This window comes from Curcuma longa, chromosome 3 (assembly GCF_044706935.1).
Source record: "Curcuma longa cultivar G26 ecotype Majalengka, Jawa Barat chromosome 3, ITB_CL_G26_1.1, whole genome shotgun sequence".
NCBI lineage: Eukaryota > Viridiplantae > Streptophyta > Magnoliopsida > Zingiberales > Zingiberaceae > Curcuma > Curcuma longa.
The window spans coordinates 12,286,907-12,312,933 of record NC_133863.1 but is presented as its reverse complement, the minus strand read 5'-3'; the positions used below and the strand labels follow the sequence as shown (position 1 = coordinate 12,312,933).

Genomic DNA, 26,027 nt, shown 5'->3' with positions numbered 1-26,027 from the left:
GTATTTCAATTGCTTGCAGGTCAAAATCTTATACGGCAAGATCATTAATGTTAAGCTCGGAACAAAGCGAGCCTTGCTCGATGAAACCTCCACAAATTGGGAAGAACCAGGCGAAGGAAGGGTGAAGCAGATCCTTATCACTTATGGCATGGATGCCATCAACTCGATCCAAATGGTCTACGAACAAAATGAAAAGCTAAAACTCGCTCCGAGGCACGGCGGTGACGGCGATAATTTTTACTCCGTAAGTTATTTAGTTTCTCATCCTCGTGGTCGTCGTAGTCAACGTTCAAAAATTGTCTAACATTTATATTTGTAAAATCTTTATTTTTTTTCTATTCAACTTTTACATTCACATATTGTCTTGGCAGATTCGTCCAACTACACGGTGATCAGGTCGCTCCGCTTGGACACCAACCTTGGCTCCTTCGGGCCGGTCGGCTGCGCAGAAGGCACGCCGTTTAGCTTCGACATCCCCTCCAGCAGCAGCTTTTACGGCTTCCACGGCTGCTCCAACTCCATGTATCTCACTGCCATCGGCGTTTACCTAGACGTTTCGGATCTGAAACGCTTTCAGTACCCTCCAGAACCGAGAGTCGGCGCGCCGCCGCCTAAGTAACCAGATCTAAATCTATTAATAAATCTTTTTGAATGACACCGCCACTGCCAGAAGAAGCCTTCCGGCATTGCCACCGTCGTGATTATTGCATGTTCTCTTTTTTGGGGAAGCATTAATGAATGGTTACTGTTAGTAATTTTTTTACCTTGTGCATTAAATTAAGCCAATATCATGACGTACCAAAGCATACGCGAGCATTGGGAATTTGCATCACCTGTTTTTTGTAATTCAAATGTTCAGAATGTCGGTAGATGGTCTAACTTATTTACGTTAAGAGATTGACTTTCAAAATATTTTTCCAACTAAGATTCAAACGATCTTCATTCTACAAGAACGGATGCAAATCTCATTTATTGTGGCAACAACATTAATGAAACGTACGCAAGGTTTGAATTATGTAAACTACATTTAAATGTTTGATCATCATTATCATCGTATCAACCCATATTATATTATTTTTAAATGAAGAAAATTAAATATATTCCTCCCTTTTTAACTTTTTATCGTATCCCTATTATATTGGCAATCATGAAACTTTCACATATTTAATCCTAAAGTTGAAGAGTAAGGAAGTAATTTAATCTTAAAGTTAATTGAAAATGTAGGGAAGTAAGAATATTTTCCTTTTAAATCAAACAATTTCTTTTTTTTTTATACTATTCAATAATGAGCAAACGTATTCAAATGTTAATCATTTATATTTGTTTTATCCAATATTAATAAATTGTTGAACTAAACATTAAACTCTTAAATATTAAATGCAATATGTTACAACCAATCATAAAAAGTATTTTACTCTCTTCATATTCAACATTACTTTTATCAATTGATCTATAGCTTGTCTTATATATATAATCACTTTTCAATGCATTCAAACACTCCCTTGAACAAAAACTTCCCATGCATCTTCCGTTGAATTCACTACTGTTTCCGTAGTTTTAGATCTCGATATTACAACACCTTTTCAGGGCATCTCCAATAATTAAAACTCTAAATGAGTTTTTTTAGTTTCCAATATGCCACATTAAATACATAAAAATTTACTATTCCCTCCATAATAAAAAAATCTCCTTACAAATCTCAAACTTTATTATTTATTTATTATTAACCTCATCCACGTATGTTTAATTTCGAAAAAAACAGTTTAAATTTTCACTACTACTCTCTTAAATTAAAAATCTCAAACTTCATATCCATAATGATTAAAAAAAATTATTCAAGTTTTTTTATTTCACAAACCTCTTTAAAAATTTTACATTGGAGTTGCCCCCAAATCCCTACTGCACATTATAAAAGGCAAGAAATACAAAACCTAGACAAACACCTTTCTGCATCAGGAACAGAAGAGAAAGTGTTCCAAAGATGGACGTAAGCATGCATGCATATCAATGAATTATCTTTACTGGTGGCGACGTTAATGTTTCTGCTAGATCGGAGTTGATTTATTCCTAAACAAGTAGACATTAATGGTCAATCGCATGAAGACTCTTTTCCTTCGAAGTATTTTGTAATGCACATTATTAATTAACTATTAATTAACTCTCCATTAGTTCCCTTAATCGAAAATGCATTTAGAAAATATCGTATAATAAAATAATTTTAGATAATTTTAAATTTTCTTTGAAAGGTGTTCCTGTTGAGATATGAAGCTTCGACCGTCTTCTTCAGCACCAAGGCCCTGAGGAGCTGGAATGAGGTTGGAGAGAAGGGTTTGAGGGGAGCACCTGCAGACACGACAACTGTAAGATGGAAGGTCAGGAGTGTCCTGGCGCGACCACTCCGATGCTTAAGTCAGTTCGTGAGAGAGGAGGAAGGATGTCCAGTCGCTGACTTGCATTTAAGGAAGTATGTTCCAATATCTTTTAGAGATTTGTCATGATGAGCTGCAGCAGTGTCTGGAAAACATTCATAGTCGTACGATAGGAGAGTGGTCTTTCCCATGATTAGAATAGGCTAGTGACGTGGAGGGCAGATGGGAATTGCCCCGGCTCGGCAGTATACCTGTGTGCTATCGGATCGGCTAAAGGGGTCTTTAGACATATGATTCGGCTCGACCTATGGGAGCATTAGTCCAGTAGAGAGCTCGAGTCAAGCGGACCCTGTCGGGAGTATAATAAATGACCTAGGCGGCAAGGAGCCGAACCGACTAGATTCATCCGGGCAGCCCGGGGGTGTTATCAGGGGAAGGAGGACCGAAGAGATCCCGCTGAAGTGGTGTGAAGAGGCGGGAGCTAGTATAGGAATTGTCTGAGCCGAGTGAGCTGGATGCGGTTTGATACCAGTGTCCCGACAGGGTAAAATTCGTGAGGGTTCGGCTCGACGATTTAGGAGGACTCGATTTGGCGGTTTCAGAGGACTCGGATCGGTCCATACTTCCGGTCCTGATCCCGCACCTGAAATCTTCCGTCTGACTCGACTAACCGCGCTCGTATACGACCATAACAAAAGGTCATTTATATATTTTGTGCACCTCCACTGAAGATTACTTGACGATGACCTCTGATACCCACGCAGCCTTCTCATCTTCAGCTGCATGCATTCACTGTTTGCTATACTGTAAACTCATCTGGGCATCCACATCGTCTTCTCATCTCCCTTTCTTGATCAAAATCTTAAATGCACATTAATTATATAAAGGCGTGCATGGTGGTGACGGCACAATTTTTAATTATATAAACTACATTTAATTTTGATCATCATTATCATCATACCAAACCATACAATTCCTAACTATATTATATCAAACATATTGATATTATTGTTAAAAGAAGAAAATGGAATATATTCCTTCCTTTTTTATGTTGTATTATATCCCTATTATATTGCCAATTATATATGAAACTTTCACTTATTTAATCTTAATGTTGAAAAGTAGGGAAGCAAAAATACTTTACTTTTAAATCAAACAATTTCTTCTTTTGTTTTTAAACTATTCAATAATGAGCACAAGTATTGAAATATTAATCATTTATATTTGTTTTATTCAGTATTAATTAATTATTGGTTTAAACATTCAACTCTTAAATATTAAATGCAATGTTAAACCCAATCATAAAAATGTATTTTAATCTCTTTATATTCAGCATTAATGTTTATTAATCGATCGATCTATTATTTGTCTTATATTTATAATAACTTTTAAATGCATGCATTCAAACAATGTTTTGGACAAATAGCTTTTATCATCTGCAATAATGCATTTGTCCTTTCATCATCCGCGCGCTGCATTCAAAGATCTCGATATGCACATCGTCGTCTTAATTTTCACATCCTTTCCGCACTCTATATAAGGCAAGAAATCCCAAACCTTGAGAAACAGCTTTCTGCATCAGGATCGGAAGAGAACACTATTCCAAATATGGCCGTAAGCAATCATTCATACAATACTGATCCTTCTCTCCTTCGTTCCTTGTTATTTCTCAATTGCTTTGTCAGCTTTCTTATATTTTAAATGGTCGCAGAGCAATATCATAAACAACAAGCTCGTTCTTAAGGTTGGACCACGGGGAAACCTGGATCTTGGGCCCTCGTTTACTACGTGGGATGAAGCAGGCTACGGAAAGGTGAAGCAGATCCTCATCAGTTATTCTGCAGATGCTATCAACTCTATACAAATGGTATACGAGCTAAATGGAAAAGAGGTACTCGCTGATCGGCACGGCGGCGATGGCAATTTTTTTGAGTCTGTAAGTAGGCAGGCTTCAAACCAAGAAGCTCGTACCAACTCATGAACTCACAAAATTAATCCCCCTTACCCTTCTTGTTCTTTTTGTTCATGTTCATGTTCTTTATTTCCCACACACATTTAATCATATCATCAGAATTCTGAAGTGGCACTTTCTTTCCAAAGATTAATCTCTCCATTGGTATTTCAATTATCTTTCTTCTAATTAATGATCGTCTTTTACATCGACTTGAATTTTCTAACCTCTACATTTTGAATTCAAACATTGTGTGAGCAGATAAGATTTGGTACCGGGCATTACATTACTTCTATCAGCGGACACTTCGGATCGACATCCCTGAATCCCTCTGTAGTGATCAAGTCTCTTCGGTTCTCTACTGCGTCTTGGCCGAGTGGCTCTAGAACTTCTTCATATGGACCCTTCGGCAGCGAAAGGGGTACGCCGTTTAGATTCGAATCCAACGGCAGCGACTCGTTATGCGGCTTCCACGGCAGCTCAAGCTCCACGCATCTCACTTCCATTGGCGTATACTTGCCGTTACGAACGTGAAACGTCATTCAGAAATCGTCGTCTGATAAGAGTGGCGAGATTCCGGCTTTGTGCTCTATCCCCGGAAAAACCAACCCGGAATTGCGACCCCCGTCAGTTTAAGTGTCTTGGATGATTAAATAAATAACTGTCCGTGTAGTTGATGTTTTACTCCTGAAGATATTGATCCTACTTTCCGTTTTTGTTGATGTGCAAATTCAATTAGCATCCACGAGATCAATAGCCTCAGATCGTACGACAGAGAAACTCTTCGAGTGATTTCGTTGCATTCATGAAGACTAATTAATTAGACAGTTAGTTCGTGCCTGTAATGCACATGGTTAGCTAACCCTCCTTTATTTCCCTGAATATTAATCAACTGTTTGGCGTATTCAAATGTTGTTTGGGTTCCTACGAGTGCATTGCCGCATTTAACGTTCACTTAAGGGGGGAGAGTGCCGGCGACCACTCCGGTGATTATTCCCTTGTGTTAGTAACCACCGAGCTGTTTCTCACCAGCGGTCGGCCGGGCCTCTCGCCTGAGAAACTTGACCGGCACTGCCACTCCTGCACGTGCTATATGTTCATGAAAAGGATTATAGTATAATTTTTGAATGAATAATGAAGTGACTTGAATGTCTAAATTAAATGCATGGATAAATTTGATTTCTTGCTAAATAATAAGACTTTAATTGTAAATCGCACGAAGGCTCTCTTCGTTAATACCATGTCTATTTATATTTCTCAAAATCCAAATTTTATTCTGAAAGCCTTACATTGAATTATACAAATTACAGTTAATTAATCCCCGTAAGTAATGCACCTACGTTAATTATTAATCTACTCTCGATTAGTTCCCTTAATTGAAAATGCAGTAAAAAAATATCGTATAATTAAAAAAATATCGATAGTGCTTGGCTCATTAATGTGGGTTAAATATGTATCATGCATGGCAGCGACGTTAATATTTGTGGATGATCATGATTTATTCCTAAAGAAGAAACTTTAAATTAATCGCATTAAGACTCTCTTCATTAATTCCAAGTCTATTTATTTTCCTCAAAATCCAGATTTTATACTGCATGCGTTGCATTAAATTATGCAAATTACAGCTAATCCCTGTCAGTAATTCACCTACATTACTTATTAATTAAATCTCCATTAGTTCCCTTAATTGAAAATGCAGTTAGAATAAAATAATTTTAGATCATTTTGAAATTGCTTTGAAAGGTCACTTATAAATCTGGTGTACCTCCAATGAAGATTACTTAATTAATGATGACTTCTGATACCCACGTTGCCTTCTCGTCTTCCGCTGCATGCACTCACTGTTTGCTATAGTTTAACCAATCTCGATGTCCACGTAGTCTTCTCATCTTCTTTTCGGGACCAAAATCTAAAATGCACATTATATAAGGCAAGAAATTCCAAACCAACACAAACAAATTCATTGCCTTAGGAAACGAAGATCAAACTGTTTCAAAGATGGACGTAAGCATCCATATGAATTCCCTCCTTTGATCCTTCTCTTCTTATTTACTCGCTTTATATCGTTTGCAGGTCAATTTCTTATCAGGCCGGGTCATTTTTAAGTCCAGAACAGAGCCTGCAGTCTCGATCGCTTGGGGCAACAGCTTCGCTAATTGGGATGAATCAGGCCACGGAAGGGTGAAGCAAATCCTCATCACTTACGGCGAAGATGCCATCAATTCTATTCAAATAGTCTACGAACAAAATGGAGATGTAAAACTCACTCCAAGGCACGGCGGTGGCGGCGTTAAATTTTACTCCGTAAGTTATTTAGTTTCTCGCTCCCATTGTGGTCATTGTAGTCAACGTTCAAACATTGTCTAACATATATAAATTTTTATTCTTTCAATTCTATTATTTTTAAGTTCACAAAATATTTTCCTGCCAGTTTGGCCTTGGGTCCAACGAGCGCTTTACCTCCGTTAGAGGACACTTCGGAGTGATAAAAACTACCAACTACACGGTGATCAGGTCGCTCTGCTTCGACACCAATCTTGGCTCCTTCGGGCCGTTCGGCTGTCAAGAGGGTACGCCGTTCAGCTTCGAGTTCTCCTCCAGCGGCAGCTTTTACGGTTTCCACGGCTCTTCCAACTCCTGGAATCTCACTGCCATCGGCGTTTACATCGACATTTCGGATCTGAAACGCTTTCAGTACCCTCAAGAACCGAGAGTCGTAGCGCCGCCGCCTAAGTGACCAGATCTAAATGTAGTAATGAATCTTTTTTACTGACACCGCCACTGACAGAAGAATCCTTCCGGCATTGCCACAGCCGTGATTATTACATGCATGCATGTTCTATTAGTTTTGTGGAAGCATTAATGAATGGTTTTTTTTTAAGTAATTTTGTTTTTACCTTTCTTGTTCGTTAAATTAAGTCATTATCATGGCAGCCAGTTGGTTTTTTTATAGAGAAATTGACTTGGTGTGGAAGAATTTAATCCAGCGTCGGCTCGATCCTTTGAGTTTTGTGAAAGTCTCTTGCTCATTTTGTCATAGTGAAAATTACTGAATGAGGTCGCCTTTATAGTCGTATGATCTAGTGAGAAGGAATTCCAAGAGAATATTGCTGCCATGTTGCTTTAATTAAATATGCTCACATGGCCTACCAAAGCATACATAAGCATTGGGAATTTGCATCACTTTTTTTTATATATAATTCCAATATAGTGTTCACAATGGAGATATAATGGTATAATTTATGCACGTTAAGTGATCTACTTTCAAAATATTTTTCCTATTAAAATTCAAACTCTTCATCCTACAATAATGGATGCAAATCCTAATTTCTTCTGTCAATATATGACATCAATGAAACATCTGCATGGTTTTAATTATGTAAACTACTTTTAAATGTTAATCATCATTATCATCCTATCAAACCATATAATTCCTAACTATTTTGTATCAAACATACTGATATTAGTTTTAAATTAAGAAAATTAAATTTATTCCTCACTTTTTATCTTTTTATTATATTCTTATTATATTGGCCATGATGAATATTTCACGCATTTAATCATAAAGTTGAAAAGTAGAAAAAAAAATTAGGAAAGTATCGTCAAATATATATACAAAAATTTACTATTTTCTCCAAATCATAAAATTTTTCTACAAACCTCAAATATCATTGTTAATTAATTACTGTCCTCATCCACATGATTAATTTTCATTACTGATGTTAAATTAAAAATCTCAAATGACAATGATTCGAATTTTTTGTTCAATTTTTTTATTTCACAGACCTCTTCCAAAACTTTGCATTTCGAGATGCCCTTGGATCCCGATTGCACTTTATAAAAGGCAAGATTAAGTCCAAAACCTACACAAACAGCTTTCTGCATCAGGAACAGAAGAGAATATATAGTGTTCCAAAGATGGACGTAATCATGCATGCATGCATATCAATGAATCATCTTTACTGGTGGCGACGTTAATGTTTCTGCTAGATCGGAGTTGATTTATTCCTAAACAAGTAGACATTAATGGTCAATCGCAGGAAGACTCTTTTCCTTCGAAGTATTTTTATATTCCTCAAAATCCAAATTTTAAACTGCATGCGTTGCATCTATACAAATTACACCTAATCCCCCTAAACACTGTCAGTAATATAATGCACATTATTAATTGACTATTAATTAACTCTGCATTAGTTCCCTTAATCGAAAATGCATTTAGAAAATATCGTATGATAAAATAATTTTAGATCATTTTCAAATTTCTTTGAAAGGTCATTTATATATTTTGTGTACCTCCACTAAAGATATCTTGACGATGACCCCTGATACCCACGCAGCCTTCTCATCTTCAGCTGCATGCATTCACTGTTTGCTATAGTTTAAACTCATCTGGGAATCCACATCGTCTTCCCATCTCCCTTTCGTGATCAAAATCTTAAATGCACATTAATTATATAAAGGCGTGCATGGTGGCGACGGCACAATTTTTAATTATATAAACTACATTTAATTTTGATCATCATTATCATCATACCAAACCATACAATTCTTAACTGTATTATATCAAACATATTGATATTATTGTTAAATGAAGAAAATGGAATATATTCCTTTCTTTTTTATGTTGTATTATATCCCTATTATATTGCCAATTTTATATGAAACTTTCACTTATTTAATCTTAATGTTGAAAAGTAGGGAAGCAAAAATATTTTACTTTTAAATCAATTACAATTTCTTCTTTTTTTTAAAAAAAAACTGTTCAATAATGAGCACAAGTATTCAAATGTTAATCATTTATATTTGTTTTATTCAGCATTAATTAATTATTAATTTAAACATTCAACTCTTAAATATTAAATGCAATGTTAAACCCAATCATAAAAATGTATTTTAATCTCTTCATATTCAGCATTAATGTTTATTAATCGATCTTTTATTTTTCTTATATTTATAATAACTTTTAAATGCATGCATTCAAACAATGCTTTGGACAAATAGCTTTTATCATCTGCAATAATGCCTTTGTCTTCTCATCATCCGCTGCATTCAAAGATCTCGATATGCACATCGTCGTCTTCTCAAATCCCTTCCGCACTTTATATAAGGCAAGAAATCCCAAACCTAGAGAAACAGTTTTCTGCATCAGGATCGGAAGAGAACACTATTCCAAATATGGGCGTAAGCAATCATGCATACAATACTGATCCTTCTCTCCTTCGTTCCTTGTTATTTCTCAATTCCTCTATCAGCTTTCTTATATTTTAAATGGTCGCAGAGCAATGTCATAAACAACATCCTCTTTCTTAAGATTGGACCACTGGGAAACTTGAATCCTGAGCCCTCGTTTACTACGTGGGATGAAGCAGGCTACGGAGAGGTGAAGCAGATCTTCATCAGTTATTCTGCAGATGCCATCAACTCTATACAAATGATATACGAACTAAATGGAACAGAGGTACTCGCTGATCGGCACGGCGGCAATGGCAATTTTTTTGAGTCTGTAAGTAGACAGGCTTCAAACCAAGAAGCTCATACCAACTCATGAACTCACAAAATTAATCCCCCTTACCCTTCTTGTTCTTTTTGTTCATGTTCATGTTCTTTATTTCCCACACACGTTTAATTATATCATGAGAATTCTTAAGTGGTGCTTTCTTTCCAAAGATTAATCTCTCCATTGGCATTTCAATTCTCTTTCTTCCAATTAATCATCGTCTTTTACATCTACTTAAATTTTCTAACCTTTACAGTTTGAATTCAAACATTGTGTGAGCAGATAAGGTTTCCTCCCCGGCATTACATTACTTCTATCAGCGGACACTTCGGATCGACATCCCTGAATCCCTCTCTAGTGATCAAGTCTCTTCGGTTCTCTACTGCGTCTTCGTCGAGTGGCTCTAAAACCTATGGCCCCTTCGGCAGCGAAATGGGCACGCCGTTTAGATTCGACTCCAACGGCATCGACTCGTTGTGCAGCTTCCACGGCAGCTCAAGCTCCACGCATCTCACTTCCATTGGCGTATACTTGGCCGTTCCGAACGTGAAACGTCATTCAGAAATCGTCGTCAGATAAGAGTGGCGAAATTACGGTTTTGCCCTCCCTCTCCGTAAAAACCTTCCCGTCATTTCGACCCCCGTCGTTTTAAGTGTCTTGAATTAATGTTTAAATAAATAACGGATCGGAGTTGATGTTGTATTCCTAAAGAAATTGATCCAACTTTCTGTTTATGTTGTTGTGAAAATTCAATTAGCATCTACGAGATCAAAAGCCTCAGATCGTGCGACAGACACTACAAAAATTAAAGCAAATAGCTACGGACGATTTCTGTAGCTATTCGGTCGCTAATCGAGCTTAGCGACCGAATAGCGATGGAAATCGTCCGTCGCGTAAAATTCCGTCGTTGATGTCACTTTAACGACGGAATTTTATTTTCCGTCTCTAATTAGAGATTGAAATTTTTTTCCGTCGCTAAAAGTAGCGACGAACTATTATTTCTGTCTCTAAGAATTAGAGAAGGAATATAAATTCTGTCTCTAATTTTTAAAAAAAAAGCATTTATTAGCGACGGAATTTATCATTCCGTCGCTAATAATTTATTTTTTTATATATTTTATTTATTTTTTGAATTTCCTGTTTGTTTATCAATCAAACAAATATAATAGTAATACATTAATAACCCAATAATAATAAAACAAAATACTAATACAATATTTGAATAGATGACATGTCAATATATCTGAATACAATATTAATACAATCTGAATACAATAATATCTGAATACAACACAAATCTTTAGATACACTGATCCCACAAAATACAATAATATATCAAAAATTTATCTAAACAAGCCCAACCAAATAAGAAGATCCTACAAAAAGACAATAAAAATAGGTTAGTAATAATTTAATTATAACAACATATTTGAAAAATGTGCATTTGAATACAATATCTGAATACAATATCTAAATATAAAATCTTACAAAAACGAGTCTAGCCAAAATAGAAGATCATACAAAAAGAAAATAAGGTTAGTAATAATGTAATTATAACAACCTATTTGAAAAATACTAACATACCTTGCAGACAGCTATTGATCCACATCAAACATTAAATTTATATACTGCAATGTCGACCATTAAATTTATATACAGCAGTTATATAAGTCTTTCTGAAAGATGAAATATTAATAGATGAATAAGCAATACCTACATAAAACATCAATAGATAATTCCATGTTATAATAGCATAGATGAATAAGCAAAACATGCATAAAACATCAATAGATAATTCCATTAGTTTGAAGTGATAGATAATTCCAAAGCCTGCTAATCGAGCTTAGCGACCGAATAGCGACGGAAATCGTCCGTCGCGTAAAATTCCGTCGTTGATGTCACTTTAACGACGGAATTTTATTTTCCGTCGCTAATTAGAGACTGAAAGTTTTTTCCGTCGCTAAAAGTAGCGACGAACTATTATTTCCGTCTCTAAGAATTAGAGAAGGAATATAAATTCCGTCTCTAATTTTTAAAAAAAATTTAAAAAAAAAGCATTTATTAGCGACGGAATTTATCATTCCGTCGCTAATAATTTATTTTTTTTATATATTTTATTTTTTTTTGAATTTCCTGTTTGTTTATCAATCAAACAAATATAATAGTAATACATTAATAACCCAATAATAATAAAACAAAATACTAATACAATATTTGAATAGATGACATGTCAATATATCTGAATATAATATTAATACAATCTGAATACAATAATATCTGAATACAACACAAATCTTTAGATATACTGATCCCACAAAATACAATAATATATCAAAACTTATCTAAACAAGCCCAACCAAATGAGAAGATCCTACAAAAAGACAATAAAAAATAGGTTAGTAATAATTTAATTATAACAACCTATTTGAAAAATGTGCATTTGAATACAATATCTAAATATAAAATCTTACAAAAACAAGTCTAGCCAAAATAGAAGATCATACAAAAAGAAAATAAGACAGGTTAGTAATAATGTAATTATAACAACCTATTTGAAAAATACTAACATACCTTGCAGACAGCTATTGATCCACATCAAACATTAAATTTATATACTGCAATGTCGACCATTAAATTTATATACAGCAGTTATATAAGTCTTTTTGAAAGATGAAATATTAATAGATGAATAAGCAATACCTGCATAAAACATCAATAGATAATTCCATGTTATAATAGCATAGATGAATAAGCAATACATGCATAAAACATCAATAGATAATTCCATTAGTTTGAAGTGATAGATAATTCCAAAGCCTGCTGGTAATGATGACCAAAATATATAATTCTAGACTTTCTTAAAAAATGAAAAATTAATGATGCAGACAATGACAATTATAGGCTTATAAGTTCAACAAAGGTAGAAAGCTATAAGTGCCACAGCATATATAGAAAAAGCCACATCATTTGCAGCTACATGAATCATATGAAATCCATGCAAGTGAAGTAAACTTTCCTTTTTCTAGGAATCTTTTGCTAGGATAAAGAACTTATTTAGAGTAACAAAATAAACAAACAAATTACAATACAGTTTTTAGTAATTTCCTCTTTCTTAGTCATGGAACAGCTGCTTTTATCACATTAACATGGTTTCACCCCACTTTCAATTAGAATGATACTAGCAGTCCGCATGACAAAAAAGTTAGTTAATGTGTAATCAATAATAGTTCAACAATTAAGAGGTCGGGTGATCAGCTTGTAAAAATAATGACAAGGGTGCAAGAATTGGAAGTTTTCTTGATTTTAACAAACACAAGTGAAGGCAATTTAATCTATTCATTTATCTTCAATAAAATTGTCAATGAATGAAGCATTGAAACATATGGGGATTATTTGTGGGTACAGATAAGTTGAAGGATGGAACGATGAACCCATATATTGATCATACATTTTTGTGTGGAAGTTAGTTGGATGAAATGAGAAAGAGGAGAGGATACAACTTGTCGTGAAAAGGGTATTATTTGCCTTTTTTTTAATCAAATTTTAATTAGCCTTTCTTCTAACTTATCTTCAACAAGTGAAAGGATAACTAAATGGATGGATCATTTCATCCTTTCCAACGGAACGGATGGAAGGATAAAACAAACTCTATCTATTTGTTTATTTATCCATCCATCCATCCATCCTTTTAACATATCCACTACCCTTTCAGCAGCTCTTAGTGCCTTTCCGGAATAACATAAACAGATTCACCTAACCGATCAACAATGGTTTTATTCTGATAAAAGAATACCAACCTCATCCCAACCATACTTCTCACGGTATTGCCTCCGGGTCGCAGGACTGAAGAACAAGGCCGCATTGTAAATGAGGTACGATGAGTGCTTCGTGATGTTGAAAACCAGAAAATCGAAGTTCAACCCTACCACGCTAAAATCAACAACGAAATCAGTCCACTATCCAAAACAAAATCCCACTACCATCATTAAAACCCATCAAAACCAACAATTCCAAGAAAAAAAATCGAGATTGAAGTAAAAAAAGGTAACAGATAAAGAAAAAAAAATCGAACCTTTTCCTCCTGAAATTGAGAATGGCCTGGGGGTAGAAGCTTATGGACCAGGCGACGAAGGCGATCCATCCGAAGATCTGATAAGTTACGTCCAGAGAAAGGGAATTCCAAGAAGCCATCCGAACATTTTTTTACTTTGAAGTGCGCCGGAGGAGAGGACGCCGGGAGGAGAGGACGCCGGGAGGAGAGGACGCCGGAGGAGAGTTCGCCGGGAGGACGCCGGGAGAGGACGCCGGAAGAGTGCTAGTATCATTCTAATTGAAAGTGGGGTATGTTAATGTGATAAAAGCAGCTGTTCCATGACTAAGAAAGAGGAAATTACTAAAAACTGTATTGTATTTTGTTTGTTTATTTTGTTACTCTAAATAAGTTCACCGGGTCATTTTTAAGTCCAGAACAGAGCCAGTCTCGCTCGCAGGAAACAGCAGCTCCACTAATTGGGATGAACCAGGCCTCCGTAGGGTGAAGCAAATCCTCATCACTTACGGCGAAGATGCCATCAATTCTATTCAAATAGTCTACGCACTACCTTTATACTTAAAACTCGCTCCAAGGCACGGCGGTGACGGCGATAAATTTTACGCCGTAAGTTATTTAGTTTCTCCCTCCCATTGTGGTCGTCGTAGTCAGCGTTCAAACATTGTCTAACATATATAAATTTTTATTCTTTCTATTCTATTTTTAAGTTCACAAAGTATTATCCTGCCAGTTTGGCCTTGCGTCCAACGAGCACTTTACTTCCGTTAGAGGACACTTCGGAGTGACAAACACTACCAACGAAACGGTGATCCGGTCGCTCTGCTTCAAGACAAATCTTGGCTCCTTCGGACCGTTCGGCTGCCAAGAATGTTTTCCTTTTAAATCAAACAATTTCTTTTTAAAAATTTTTTTATACTATTCAATAATGAGCAAACGTATTCAAATGTTTATCATTTATATTTGTTTTATCCAATATTAATAAATTGTTGATTTAAACATTAAACTCTTAAATATTAAATGCAATATGTTACAACCAATCATAAAAAAGTATTTTACTCTCTTCATATTCAACATTAATTTTATCAATTGATCTATAGCTTGTCTTATATATATAATCACTTTTAAATGCATTCAAACACTCCCTTGAACAAAAACTTCCCATGCATCTTCCGTTGAATTCACTACTGTTTCCGTAGTTTTAGATCTCGATATTACAACACCTTTTCAGGGCATCTCCAATAATTAAAACTCTAAATGAGTTTTTTTAGTTTCCAATATGCCACATTAAATACATAAAAATTTACTATTCCCTCCATAATAAAAATAATCTCCTTACAAATCTCAAACTTTATTATTTATTTATTATTAACCTCATCCACGTATGTTTAATTTCGAAAAAAACAGTTTAAATTTTCACTACTACTCTCTTAAATTAAAAATCTCAAACTTCATATCCATAATGATTAAAAAATTTTATTCAATTTTTTTATTTCACAGACCTCTTTAAAAATTTTACATCCGGAGTTGCCCTCAAATCCCTACTACACATTATAAAAGGCAAGAAATCCAAAACCTACACAACAGCTTTCTGCATCAGGAACAGAAGAGAAAAGTGTTCCAAAGATGCACGTAAGCATGCATGCATATCAATGAATTATCTTTACTGGTGGCGACGTTAATGTTTCTGCTAGATCGGAGTAATTGATTTATTCCTAAAGTAGACATTAATGGTCAATCGCATGAAGACTCTTTTCCTTCGAAGTATTTTGTAATGCACATTATTAATTAACTCTCCATTAGTTCCTTTAATGGAAAATGCATTTAGAAAATATCGAATGATAAAATAATTTTTAGATCATTTTAAAATTTCTTTGAAAGGTCATTTATATATTTTGTGTGCCTCCACTGAAGATTACTTGACGATGGCCTCTGATTCCCACGCAGCCTTCTCATCTTCAGCTGCATGCATGCACTGTTTGCTATAGTTTAAACTCATCTGGGCATCCACATCGTCTTCTCATCTCCCTTTCGTTATCAAAATCTTAAATGCACATTAATTATATAAAGGCGTGCATGGTGGCCGTGAAGGCACAATTTTTAATTATATAAACTACATTTAATTTTAATCTCATTATCATCATGCCAAACCATACAATTCCTAACTATATTATATCAAACATATTGATATTCTTGTTAAATGAAGAAAATGGAATATATTCCTTCCTTTTTTATGTTGTATTATATCCCTATTATATTGCCAATTATATATGACTCTTTCACTTATTTAATCTTAATGTTGAAAAGTAGGGAAGCAAAATACTTTACTTTTAAATCAAACAATTTCTTCTTTTGTTTTTAAACTATTCAATAATGAGCACAAGTATTCAAATATTAATCATTTATATTTGTTTTATTCAGTATTAATTAATTATTGATTTAAACATTCAACTCTTAAATATTAAATGCAATGTTAAACCCAATCATAAAAATGTATTTTAATCTCTTCATATTCAGCATTAATGTTTATTAATCGATCTATTATTTGTCTTATATTTATAATAACTTTTAAATGCATGCATTCAAACAGTGCTCTGGACAAATAGCTTTTATCATCTGCAATAATGCCTTTGTATTCTCATCATCCGCTGCATTCAAAGATCTCGATATGCACATCGTCGTCTTTTCAGATCCCTTCCGCACTCTATATAAGGCAAGAAATCCCCAACTTAGAGAAACAGCTTTCTGCATAAAGATCAGAAGTGGACACGATTCCAAAGATGGGCGTAAGCAATCATGCATTCAATACTGATCCTCCTCTCCTTCGTTCCTTGTTATTTATCAATTGCTTTACAGGCTTTCTTATATTTTAAATGGTCGCAGAGCAATGTCATAAACAACAACCGCGTTCTTAAGATTGGACCACGGGGAAACTTGGATCTTGGGCCCTCGTTTACTACGTGGGATGAAGCAGGCTACGGAAAGGTGAAGCAGATCCTCATCAGTTATTCTGCAGATGCTATCAACTCTATACAAATGGTATACGAGCGCAATGGAAAAGAGGTACTCGCTGATCGGCACGGCGGCGATGGCAATTGTTTTGCGTCTGTAAGTAGGCAGGCTTCAAACCAAGAAGCTCGTACCAACTCATGAACTCACAAAATTAATCCCCCTTACCCTTCTTGTTCTTTTTGTTAATGTTCTTGTTCTTTATTTCCCGCACACATTTAATTATACCATGAGAATTCTGAAGTGGCACTTTCTTTCCAATGATTAATCTCTCCATTGTTATTTCAATTATCTTTCTTCCAATTAATGATCGTCTTTTACTTCGACTTAAATTTTCGAACCTCTACATTTTGAATTCAAATATTGTGTGAGCAGATAAGGTTTGGTACCGGGCATTACATTACTTCTATCAGCGGACACTTCGGATCGACATCCCTGAATCCCTCTGTAGTGATCAAGTCTCTTCGGTTCTCTACTGCGGCTTGGCCGAGTGGCTCTAAAACTGCTTCATATGGACCCTTCGGCAGCGAAATGGGTACGCCGTTTAGATTCGACTCCAACGGCAGCGACTCGTTATGCAGCTTCCACGGCAGCTCAAGTTCCACGCATCTCACTTCCATTGGCGTATACTTGCCGTTCCGAACGTGAAACGTCATTCAGAAATCGTCGTCAGATAAGAGTGGCGAGATTCCGGCTTTGTCCTCCGTCGCCGGAAAAACCTTCCCGGCATTTCGACCCCCGTCGTTTTAAGTGTCTTGAATGTTTAAATAAATAACGGATCGGAGTGGATGGTGTATTCCTAAAGAAATTGATCCAAATTTTCGTTTATGTTGATGTTCAAATTCAATTAGCATCTACGAGATCAATGGCCTCAAATCGTACGACAGAGAAACTCTTTGAGTGAATTCGTTGCATTGAAGACTAATTATATAGTTAGTTCTTGCTTGTAATGCACATGGTTAGCTGACCCTCCTTTATTCAAAAATATATGCATGTTACAACTAATCATTAAAAAGTATTTTACTCTCTTCATATTCAGCATTAAATTTTATCAATTGATCTATAGTTTGTCTCATATATATAATCACTTTTAAATGCATTCAAACACTCCCTTGAACAAATAGCTTCTCATGCATCTTCCGTTGAATTCACTAGTGTTTCCGTATAGTTTTGATCTCGATATTACAACACCTTTTCAGGGCATCTCCAATAAGTAAAACTCTAAATGAGTTTTTTTTTAGTTTCCAATATGCCACATTAAATACATAAAAATTACTATTCCCTCCATAATAAAAACTCTCCTTACAAATCCCAAACTTTATTATTTATTTATTACTAACCTCATCCACATGTTTAATTTCGAAAAAAACAGTTTAAATTTTCACTACTACTCTCTTAAATTAAAAATCTCAAACTTCGTATCCATAATGATTAAAATTTTTTATTAAAATTTTTTTATTTCACAAACCTCTTTAAAAAATTTACATTGGAGTTGCCCTCAAATCCCTACTGCACATTATAAAAGGCAAGAAATACAAAACCTACACAAACAGCTTTCTCCATCAGGAACAGAAGAGAAAAGTGTTCCAAAGATGGACGTAATTGCATGCATGCATATCAATGAATTATCTTTACTGGTGGCGAGACGTTAATGTTTCTGCTAGATCGGAGTTGATTTATTCCTAAACAAGTAGGCATTAATGGTCAATCTCATGAAGACTCTTTTCCTTCGAAGTATTTTGTAATGCACATTATTAATTAACTCTCCATTAGTTCCCTTAATCGAAAATGCATTTAGAAAATATCGTATAATAAAAAAAATTTAGATCATTTCAAAATTTCTTTGAAAGGTCATTTATATATTTTGTGTACCTCCACTGAAGATTACTTGACGATGGCCTCTGATACCCACGCAGCCTTCTCATCTTCAGCTGCATGCATTCACTGTTTGCTATAGTTTAAACTCATCTGGGAATCCACATCGTCTTCCCATCTCCATCTCCCTTTCGTGATCAAAATCTTAAATGCACTTTAATTATATAAAGGCGTGCATGGTGGTGACGGCACAATTTTTAATTATATAAACTACATTTAATTTTGATCATCATTATCATCATACCAAACCATACAATTCTTAACTGTATTATATCAAACATATTGATATTATTGTTAAATGAAGAAAATGGAATATATTCCTTCTTTTTTTTTTCATGTTATTATATCCCTATTATATTGCCAATTATTTATGAAACTTTCACTTATTTAATCTTAATGTTGAAAAGTAGGGAAGCAAAAATACTTTACTTTTAAATCAAACAATTTCTTCTTTTTTTTATACTATTCAATAATGAGCACAAGTATTCAAATATTAATCATTTATATTTGTTTTATTCAGTATTAATAAATTATTGATTTAAACATTAAACTCTTAAATATTAAATGCAATGATAAAACCGATCATAAAAATGTATATATTTTAATCTCTTCATATTCAGCATTAATATTTATTAATCGATCTATTATTTGTCTTATATTTATAATAACTTTTAAATTCATGCATTCAAACACTGCAGGGGACAGATAGCTTTTATCATCTGCAAATTATACAGAGAAGGTCTCCGAGTCATTGCGTTGCTTTGAAAACAAATTATACAGTTAGTGCTTGCCTGTGCTCTACATTGTTAACTAACTATCCATTAGTTCCCTTCTACTGTTTGCCGTATTCAAATGTTGTTCTGATTCCAGTGAGTGCATTAATTACCTCAATTACCGGCCGGTAACATTGGTGGGAGAGTGCGGCGACCACTCAGGCGAACAGTTAACGTTCCCTTCAGTTCATGACCACCGCCCTGTTTTGCCTATCGACCTGATTATGGTTCGTCCGGATAGGAAATAGTCCGTTGCTATTTGATAATATTTTTGTAGTGCACCATCGATCCAGTTACGTGGCTTTAATTAATTTACGCAACTCCCTGACATCGGCGCCGTTTACGTCACCTAGCTCTTTAATTGTGCTCGATCGCCGGAGAAACTTGACCGTCGCTGCCACCACTTCTGCACGTACTATAAGTTCATGCAAAGGATTATAGTATATTTTCATTAAATTTAAGTATATGTCATGGGAGTGAAGTTGATGTTTCTTCATTATTTAAAGACATTGACTTGGGGAGGTGGGCTCGATCGATAGTGCTTTGCTCATTAAAGTTCTCTTAGTTACCACCCCCGGTCCCTGTTTTTTCATATTGAATTGAAGCGACTTCAATGGTTAAATTAATGCATGGTTACTTTTATGTAAATCCTTATCTTCATTAATGTGGGTTAAATTATGTATCATGCATCGCAGCTAGCGACGTTAATATTTGTGCTTGATCATGATTTATTCATAAAGAAGAAACTTTAATTAAATCGCATGAAGACTCTCTTCATTAATTCCAAGTCTATTTATTTTCCGCATAATCCAAATTTTAAACTGCATGCTTGCATTGAATTATACAAATTATAGCTAATTCCTGTCAGTAATGCACCTACATTAATTATTAATTAACTCTCCATTAGTTCCCTTAATTGAAAATGCAGTTAGAATAAAATAATTTTAGATCATTTTGAAATTGCTTTTAAAGGTCATTTATAAATCTCGTGTACCTCCAAGGAAGATTACTTAATTAATGATGACTTCTTATACCCACGCAGCCTTCTCATCTTCCGTTGCATGCATTCACGTTTAAACACATCTCGATATCCACGTCGTCTTCTCGTCTCCCTTTCGTGATCAAAATCTAAAATGCACATTATATAAGGCAAGAAATCCCAAAACAACACAAACAAATTCATTGCCTTAGCAACAGAAGGGAAAACTGTTTCAAAGATGGACGTAAGCATCCATATTAATTCCCTCCTTAGATCCTTCTCTTCTTATTTACTCGCTTTATATCGTTTGCAGGTCAAGTTCTTATCAGGCCGGGTCATTTTTAAGTCCTCAACAGAGCCTGCAGGCTCGATCGCTTTGCGCAGCAACTCCACTAATTGGGATGAATCAGGCCACGGAAGGGTGAAGCAAATCCTCATCACTTACGGCGAAGATGCCATCAACTCTATTCAAATAGTCTACGAACAAAATGGAGACGTAAAACTCGCTCCAAGGCACGGCGGTGGCGGCGATAAATTTTATTCCGTAAGTTATTTAGTTTCTCGCTGCCATTGTGGTCATCGTAGTCAACGTTCAAACATTGTCTAACATATATAAAATTTTATTCTTTCTATTCTATTTTTAAGTTCACAAAGTATTTTCCTGCTAGTGTTGCCCTTGGGCCTTACGAGCGGGTTACCTCCGTTAGAGGACACTTCGGAGTGGCAAATACTACCGGCTACACGGTTATCAGGTCGCTCTGCATCAACACCGAACGTGGTTCCTTCGGACCGTTCGGCTGCGAAGAGGGTACGCCGTTCAGCTTCGACTTCTCCTCCGGCGGCAGCTTTTACGGTTTCCACGGCTTTTCAAACTCCAGGTACCTCACTGCCATCGGCGTTTACCTCGACATTTCGGATCTGAAACGCTTTCAGTACCCTCCAGTACCTATCGGGATTCGTCGCGCTCGCTCCGGCGCCTAAGTAACCAGATCTAATGTAGTAATAAATCTTTTTTAATGACACCGCCACCGCCATAAGAATCCTTCCGGCATTGCCACAGCCGTGATTATTACATGTTCTATTAGTTTTGGGGAAGCATTAGTGAATGGTTTTGTTTAAGTAATTTTGTTTTTACCTTTCTTGTGCGTTAAATTAAGTCAATATCATGGCAGCCAGTTGATTTTTTTTATAGAGAAATTGACTTGGTGTGGAAGAATATAATCCGGCGTCGGCTCGATTCTTTGAGTGTTGTGAGAGTCTCTTGCTCATTTGTGAAAGTGAAAATTACTGAATGAGGTCAAATTTAGTAGTCGTATGATCTAGTGAGAAGGAATTTCAGAGAATATTGCTTCCATAGTTCTTTAATTAAATATGTTTACATGGCCTACCAAAGCATACACAAGCATTGGGAATTTGCTTCACTCTTTTTTATGTAATTAAATTCTCGGAATGGAGGTAGATGGTCTAACTTATGAACGTTAAGTGATCGACTTTCAAGATATTTTTCCAATTAACATTCAAACGATCTTCACATTCTACAAGAACGGATGCAAATCCTCATTTCTTGTGTCAATGACATCAATGAAACATAGGCTTGGTTTTAATTATGTAAACTACATTTAAATGTTAATCATCATTATCATCCTATCAAACCATAAAATTCCTAACTACATTATATCAAACAGATTGATATTATTTTTAAATTAAGAAAATTAAATTTGTTCCTCCCTTTTATTGGCAATCTTTTTATTATAACCTTATTATATTGGCAATGATGAAACTTTCACGTTTATTTAATCTAATAAAGTTGAAAAGTAGAGAAGTAATTAATTGAATCTTAAAGTTGAAAAAGTAGGAAAGTTTATCTTCGTCAAATATATAAAAATTTACTATTTTCTCCAAATCATAAAATTTTTCTACAAACCTCAAATCTCATTGTTAATTATTTACTATCCTCATCCACATGATTAATTTCGGGGGAAATAATAATTTGAATTTACACTACTGTTGTTAAATTAAAAATCTCAAATCACAGTGAATTAGAATTTTTTGTTCAAATTTTTTTATTTCACAGACCTCTTCCAAAACTTTGCATTTGGAAGTTGCCCTCAAATCCCTACTGCACATTATAAAAGGCAAGAAATCCAAAACCTACACAAACAGCTTTCTGCATCAGGAACAGAAGAGAAAAGTGTTCCAAAGATGGACGTAAGCATGCATGCATATCAATGAATTATCTTTACTGGTTGCGAGACGTTAATGTTTCTGCTAGATCGGAGTTGATTTATTCCTAAACAAGTAGACATTAATGGTCAATCGCATGAAGACTCTTTTCCTTCGAAGTATTTTGCAATGCACATTATTAATTAACTCTTAACTCTCCATTAGTTCCCTTAATCGAAAATGCATTTAGAAAATATCGTATAATAAAATAATTTTAGATCATTTTAAAATTTCTTTGAAAGGTCATTTATATATTTTGTGTACCTCCAGTCCTCCACTGAAGATTACTTGACGATGACCTCTGATATATACCCACGCAGCCTTCTCATCTTCAGCTGCATGCATTCACTGTTTGCTATAGTTTAAAGGTCATCTGGGCATCCACATCGTCTTCTCATCTCCCTTTCGTGATCAAAATCTTAAATGCACTATAATTAATTCAGTAGTCTTAATGATTCCTGTTCGTGGTTGGTGTCGAAGTTATATATTGCACTTGCTAAACTATACATGATTGTTCTAGCTGTTCACATTGCCATCTGCCATCTTCCATAACAGATGGTGAATTCACGCCCACTAACCAAATTAAAGGGACGGGACAATTATATAATTGGGATGGAACAGACATCGATCTTATTCTTAATTTCTCGTCACGTCGCCCTATATATATATACCTATGCAATGCAATGCAAGTAATAGGAATTGGCAGTGGAACTGAACTCCCCAGGCCCAGGCCAATTGCCAAATCGACGAGATGATCGATGTCCCATAACACACAGATAAAGCCACGACCAGAACACAATGATACCTAGCAGTGAATTGACTGATCAACGATACCTAACAGTGAATTGACTGATACTTCTTAATTAATTTGTCTATCCAGAAGCTAATTAAACACTTAGCTTCTCCTTAGTTGCACATCCTATCCAGACCAATTTTTTTTCTTTGTTTATATTAATTATCTAGCTAGCTAGCTAGTCATTAAGATTGTTTGTGACAAATTAAAGCTCTTTCTTTCAGGAGGTGCAGTCTGATATTTAACTTTACCTTTTGTATGTTTTTGCAATCTATATATTATATTATATGATATTTTTCATTCCATGATGTTTTTTAAATCTAGATTATGTTACGTTCATTCCTTGCGTGAGCGAGAACGAAAGAGTAAATTAAACCTGAAAACTATAACAGTCGATCTGTAACTACACGAGTTTGAAGATGACAGGTTTTGATTTCTCGTCAAACATGCATGAGGAGCTAGGAGCAATTGCAAAAACAGAGTCTCGCTTACAAACTTCCATTAATTCGCTCACACATTCCCATTCCAATTGGCACATTAATTAATGTACATCTCATCTCAGTTTACAATCTCAACACAACACGGCGTTTTTCATTTGCCGGGAACAAAGTTGGTGGCGTAGGCCCATGCGTTGTTGTTCACCGGGTCGGCCAAGTGGTCGGCCAGGTTCTCCAGCGGCCCCTTGCCGGTGACAATGGCTTGCACGAAGAAGCCGAACATGGAAAACATGGCCAACCGTCCGTTCTTGATCTCCTTCACCTTCAGTTCCGCAAAAGCCTCGGGATCGTCGGCGAGACCCAGTGGGTCGAAGCTCCCTCCGGGGTAGAGCGGGTCGACCACCTCTCCCAACGGGCCACCTGCAATACGGTACCCCTCCACGGCGCCCATCAACACCACTTGGGACGCCCATATGGCCAGGATGCTCTGAGCATGGATCAGGCTCGGGTTGCCGAGGTAATCGAGTCCGCCCTCGGAGAAAATCTGCGACCCGGCTTTGAACCAAACCGCCTCGCCGAATTTGACGCCGTTGCGGGAGAGAAGCTCCGGAAAGACGCAGCCCAGCGCGCCCAGCATGGCCCACCGGCAGTGGATCACCTCCAGCTCCCGGTTCTTGGCGAACGTCTCGGGATCAGCAGAGAGGCCGGCGGTGTCCCACCCGTAGTCGCCGGGGAATTCGCCGGTGAGGTAGGACGGGGGCTCGCCGGAGAAGGGGCCGAGATACTTGACGCGGTCGGGACCGTACCAGGGGCTCCCCGACACCGCTGGTTTGGGTCTGCCGCCGGTCTTCCGCATGGTGAACCTGCCGCCGCCGCCAAGGCCGTCGGAGAGTGAGGGGGCGAGCTTGACGGACTTGCCGACGAAGGACGGGGAGGAGAGCGCCATGGTGGAAGCCATTTGAGCAGATTGATGGAGGAGAGGTGCTGGATCAAAGGCTAATTAATTCTGCTGCGTTTGGAGTTGGAATAGGAATTGGGGCGTCGTTTTAAAGCCAAGGCCATCTGATTTCTGGTTATCTTGTGGAATCTGTATCTCTTCTCTCATTGGCGGGTGCTTTGACGGGGTGAGATCTTTGGAGCATACGTGGTATGGTGATCCAGGAATCTGAGCCACAGAGATTTGTAGGTACTTTGCTATCTTACACGTCTTTTGTTGATTGGATTCCCCAAATTTTCAGGGTTTATGAAGAATCATAGAGACTTCATATCCAAACTTTTGAATTGTATCTTCGTAATATTGATCCATTATTTATACAACAAATTAAAATTGATAAATATTTAGTAGTATTTTTTTTAGCGCAAATGAATTGATTAGAGGGTAATGATATGATTTTTAATTTTCAATAATTGCATATTAAAAAATATAAACTAAATTTAAAAATTTTCCAAGGTTAAAGCTCATCTCATCATAGCAGGATAAGAATTTTTCATCAGCAATTCTTTTACAATATTCATCCAACATTATTACCTACAAGGCTACAAAACATCAAGGATATGAATATTTTTATATCTTTTATCAAGTAATTATTAAAGCATATTGAATATTACCTTTAAATCGTTAAATTTAAGAGGTTTATCGTCCTTGATAAGCTTCCAAATCTCCTGCGTACTTCTTGAAAATATTGAAGCTGGATTAATACCTTTGCGATTCCCAATAAGTTGACCAAAGATGATAGAATAACATAATGTTCTTAACATTTCAAGCTGTCATGTATTACAATAAAACTTAACATTAAAAGAAACATACAATATAAATCTTAAATCTATAATGTCAATAAGCTTAGTTAGGGATGCAATAAAATTTCATCGAATTTATGTATGATAGTATTTTGACTATTAAATTTTTCATATGATCTTAAAATCCATATACATATAGAAATCATACATACTTAGATCATGACTTCAAATAAAATTCATACAAATTAACTTAGTAAATATGTAAGTAGCAAACCTGTCTTTCAAAGAAATCTTTTTTCTGTTCGTAACTTTCAAAAGTTACACCTCGATTTGAAA

General features: G+C 35.8%; 5 protein-coding genes and 1 long non-coding RNA gene across 6 annotated transcripts in view; 4 read left to right on the top strand and 2 right to left on the bottom strand.

Moving 5' to 3' along the window:
* The window catches only part of LOC141823713 (jacalin-related lectin 3-like), a 1,976-nt gene extending 1,357 nt beyond the window's left edge, over positions 1-619 (top strand). The window contains exons 4-5 of the mRNA XM_074710971.1: positions 20-248; positions 372-619. Of these exons, the coding sequence (XP_074567072.1) occupies positions 20-248; positions 372-619 (477 nt within the window). The remainder of the gene's footprint in view (positions 1-19; positions 249-371) is intronic.
* Positions 620-3,977: 3,358 nt separating this feature from the next.
* LOC141823712 (jacalin-related lectin 3-like) lies at positions 3,978-7,057 on the top strand. The gene is made up of 5 exons (XM_074710969.1): positions 3,978-3,983; positions 4,081-4,305; positions 4,582-4,830; positions 6,394-6,624; positions 6,752-7,057. The coding sequence occupies exons 1-5, from the start codon at positions 3,978-3,980 to the stop codon at positions 7,055-7,057; spliced, it is 1,017 nt and encodes a 338-aa protein (XP_074567070.1).
* A 5,871-nt stretch (positions 7,058-12,928) lies between these two features.
* Positions 12,929-14,060, bottom strand: LOC141822795 (uncharacterized). The gene is made up of 3 exons (XR_012601357.1): positions 13,890-14,060; positions 13,615-13,747; positions 12,929-12,995 (listed from the first exon to the last, which is right to left on the bottom strand). It is a non-coding gene; the product is annotated as an uncharacterized LOC141822795 (long non-coding RNA).
* A 100-nt stretch (positions 14,061-14,160) lies between these two features.
* LOC141823711 (jacalin-related lectin 3-like) lies at positions 14,161-17,522 on the top strand. The gene is made up of 6 exons (XM_074710968.1): positions 14,161-14,168; positions 14,285-14,474; positions 14,599-14,737; positions 16,472-16,578; positions 16,749-16,973; positions 17,250-17,522. The coding sequence occupies exons 1-6, from the start codon at positions 14,161-14,163 to the stop codon at positions 17,520-17,522; spliced, it is 942 nt and encodes a 313-aa protein (XP_074567069.1).
* Positions 17,523-20,739: 3,217 nt separating this feature from the next.
* Positions 20,740-21,482, top strand: LOC141823710 (agglutinin alpha chain-like). Its single transcript, XM_074710967.1, has 3 exons — positions 20,740-20,745; positions 20,815-21,045; positions 21,147-21,482. The coding sequence occupies exons 1-3, from the start codon at positions 20,740-20,742 to the stop codon at positions 21,480-21,482; spliced, it is 573 nt and encodes a 190-aa protein (XP_074567068.1).
* Positions 21,483-24,018: 2,536 nt separating this feature from the next.
* On the bottom strand, positions 24,019-24,968 carry LOC141824872 (chlorophyll a-b binding protein 40, chloroplastic-like). Its single transcript, XM_074712205.1, has one exon. The coding sequence runs from the start codon at positions 24,910-24,912 to the stop codon at positions 24,109-24,111; it is 804 nt and encodes a 267-aa protein (XP_074568306.1). The 5' UTR covers positions 24,913-24,968; the 3' UTR covers positions 24,019-24,108.
* Positions 24,969-26,027: the final 1,059 nt, after the last annotated feature.